Here is a 2562-nt window from a genome sequence, read left to right on the forward strand (position 1 = left end):
GAAATGTTCGGGTTACAAGCGGGTCGGGTTTACATAACAAAAGTGATCCGAAATTGACGAATGTCACAGTATTCCCTACTTTAGGAAATTTCGTCCCGAAATTAAGATGAAGACGACGATGCAAACAAATGTGGATACTTCTCTTTCATTGCGTCTTCTCGCTCCCAAGTAAACTCCGCGCCACGCCGTGATTCCCAACGAACTTTTACTAACCGAATACAACTACGCTTGGTTTTCTTCTCGTTGCGATCCATAATCTCAACGAGTCGTTCAACCATAATCATAGAACATAGTTCAACTTTGCCTATTGGTTCACTCACAATTTATATGTGGGTTCACTCTCACATTTTATATAGACGAGTTATATCAAATCTAAAACTCAGTGGGTTCCCGTAAACACGCACACGATTACCTAGATCCGCCCGTGATTGTAATATATATTTTACATTTTATAGTAGAAACTTTTTAATGCAACCGCAATCATATGCTTCCCCGGAAGAAAAATAATATCTTTATTAAATTTATAACTACTTTTAATACCATCATGGCTTGAAAGCAGAGAATGCTACAACAGAGTTGTGTCCACCCATACCAAATGAATTTGAAATTGCTGTATATAGAAATAGTTGTAACTGAATGAGTGAGCTTAATAAATACTGACATTGAATAATTGAGATCGAAATGGAAAGAAACTCACCAACGTTGATTTCATGTTGTTGCTTATGATTTGCAACAGTGTCAAATTCAACTTCAGGACCGAGATTCTGTAGTTTCCATAAAAGTATGGAAATTAGAGTATGAAAGGAGGAAAGAGAAACAATATGAATGCATTTTAGACGTACAAATTGATTAATGGTTGGGTGCAACCATCCTGTTTGAATTGCTTTAATTGTAGCAATGGCTTCCATACCTCCTGAAGCTGCCAATGAGTGTCCGATCATAGACTGAAACAACAGAAGACGGATAATATTAGCATGATGTTCATAAAGTGAAGATGCATCATGCATGTATGGTGTTCTTCACCTTGGTGGCGTTGAGCTTGATTCCTGAACTATTCTTGAATACATTCTTTAGAGCCTTTATTTCCGCAAGATCACCAGCCCAAGTAGATGTTGCATGTGCATTGATATAATTTACCTCCTCTACTGATACACCAGCATTCACTAGGCTGTTTTGTATACACGATGTAACCCCAAAACCGTCGGGTTGCGGACTAATTATATGATATGCATCACAATTTGTTGCACCTCCCAAGTATTCCGCGATTATTGGTGCATCCCTTTTCATTGCATGTTCTAGACTCTCCATCACCTACAAACAAACAAAATATAAATATTAAAATGTGAGAAATTTCAAGTTTTATGTTCTATACTGTAATATACCAACACGCCAGCCCCTTCAGCCAAGACAAAGCCATCTCTATCTTGGTCCCATGGTCTGCAAGCAGTCTGGGGATCATTGTTTCTCTGAGACAATGCATTACATGCACCAAAACCGGCCAACGTAATCGGAGTTACACAAGCTTCTACGCCTCCAGCAATCATCAAATCAGCTACCCCTTCACGGATATGATTTGCGGCAGCACAAAAACAATAATTTGATGTCGCACAAGCAGATGAAATGGCGTAGGTTGGTCCCTTAAACCCAAGATCTATAGCAAGAAAGGCAGGGCCCATACTTGCAAGAGCATAAGGTGTGAAAAATGGTGTGATTTTATCAAAACCTCTCTCCATTAGAGTCCCCACACCATCAACAAGTGTCGTTACTCCTCCTAATCCTGTTCCAATAACCACACCAACACGCGCTTTGTCGATCTACACACAAACATAATGGAATCTTACTTATATTACTGGACACATGAGACGATGAATAAATGACATACGTACCTTGGAGAGTGTATCACGACCAAGAGCAGCATCTTCAAGGGCTTTTTTTCCTGCGACAATGCAATACCTTTGACAATCATCCAACCTTCGGTCATGCTTGGGATCAATATATCCAGTTGACTTAAAGTCACGAACCTGACCAGCAAATCGCGTTGGTAACTCTGATGCATCGAATCGATCTATCAACCCAACCCCGCTCTCTCCTGCCAAGAGGCTTTGGTAGAAGATATCAACGTCATTTCCAAACACTGAGACGACTCCCATACCCGTAATAACAACTCGCTTTTTGGCATCCTTTTCTCGTTTAGGAGCAGTTGCTGAAATGCGGGAATGTAGTATCGGGCGGCGGCGTGTGGTGATGGTTTGTGGTATTGATTTAACAATTATGTGCGAGGTATTTTTGCGTAGTGGGTTAAGTGTAGTTGCCAAAAGAGGTGTGCAAACGTGAATTTGAGTTCCCATATTTGTCATTGTCATGAGCAGTACAAACAAGCTCGATTGTTATTATTCTTATTTCAAGTTTTGTTTAATACATGCATTAATATTAATGTGCTGCTATTATTCTTTTAGCCTTATAGCTAGGCCACCGAAAGCTACCATATTCACAGGCCTGCCAAACTTTAGATGTGGGCTCAAATGTTTATGAATCTTAGATATCTTACGTTTGTTTTATTTA

At 39.7% G+C, this 2562-nt stretch overlaps 1 protein-coding gene across 2 annotated transcripts; it reads right to left on the reverse strand.

Moving 5' to 3' along the window:
- Positions 1 to 526: 526 nt before the first annotated feature.
- On the reverse strand, positions 527 to 2351 carry LOC143608307 (3-oxoacyl-[acyl-carrier-protein] synthase I, chloroplastic-like). 2 transcript variants are annotated; one of them, XM_077083369.1, is made up of 6 exons: positions 1887 to 2351; positions 1383 to 1814; positions 1024 to 1311; positions 843 to 944; positions 698 to 764; positions 527 to 610 (listed from the first exon to the last, which is right to left on the reverse strand). In XM_077083369.1, exons 1-6 carry the CDS (start codon positions 2346 to 2348, stop codon positions 543 to 545), a joined length of 1419 nt encoding a protein of 472 aa, XP_076939484.1. In that variant the 5' UTR covers positions 2349 to 2351; the 3' UTR covers positions 527 to 542. The 2 variants fall into 2 exon arrangements, with proteins under 2 accessions (XP_076939484.1, XP_076939483.1); XM_077083368.1 differs by having other exon boundaries at positions 698 to 944.
- Between the last annotated feature and the right edge of the window lie 211 nt (positions 2352 to 2562).

This window comes from Bidens hawaiensis, unplaced genomic scaffold, assembly GCF_021521415.1.
Source record: "Bidens hawaiensis isolate Kalapana, Puna unplaced genomic scaffold, B.hawaiensis_p1.1 tig00419364_1, whole genome shotgun sequence".
Lineage (NCBI taxonomy): Eukaryota > Viridiplantae > Streptophyta > Magnoliopsida > Asterales > Asteraceae > Bidens > Bidens hawaiensis.

What these genes read in the sequence shown, in the direction of transcription:
- LOC143608307 (XM_077083368.1), bottom strand. Translation starts at nt 2,348, where the DNA reads ATGGGAACTCAAATTCACGTTTGCACACCTCTTTTGGCAACTACACTT. An exon ending in GTCGTGATACACTCTCCAAG is followed by an intron (nt 1,815 to 1,886) that starts GTACGTATGTCA and finishes GTTTGTGTGTAG; the next exon opens with ATCGACAAAGCGCGTGTTGG. An exon ending in ACAACATGAAATCAACGTTG is followed by an intron (nt 611 to 697) that starts GTGAGTTTCTTT and finishes TTCTATATACAG; the next exon opens with CAATTTCAAATTCATTTGGT.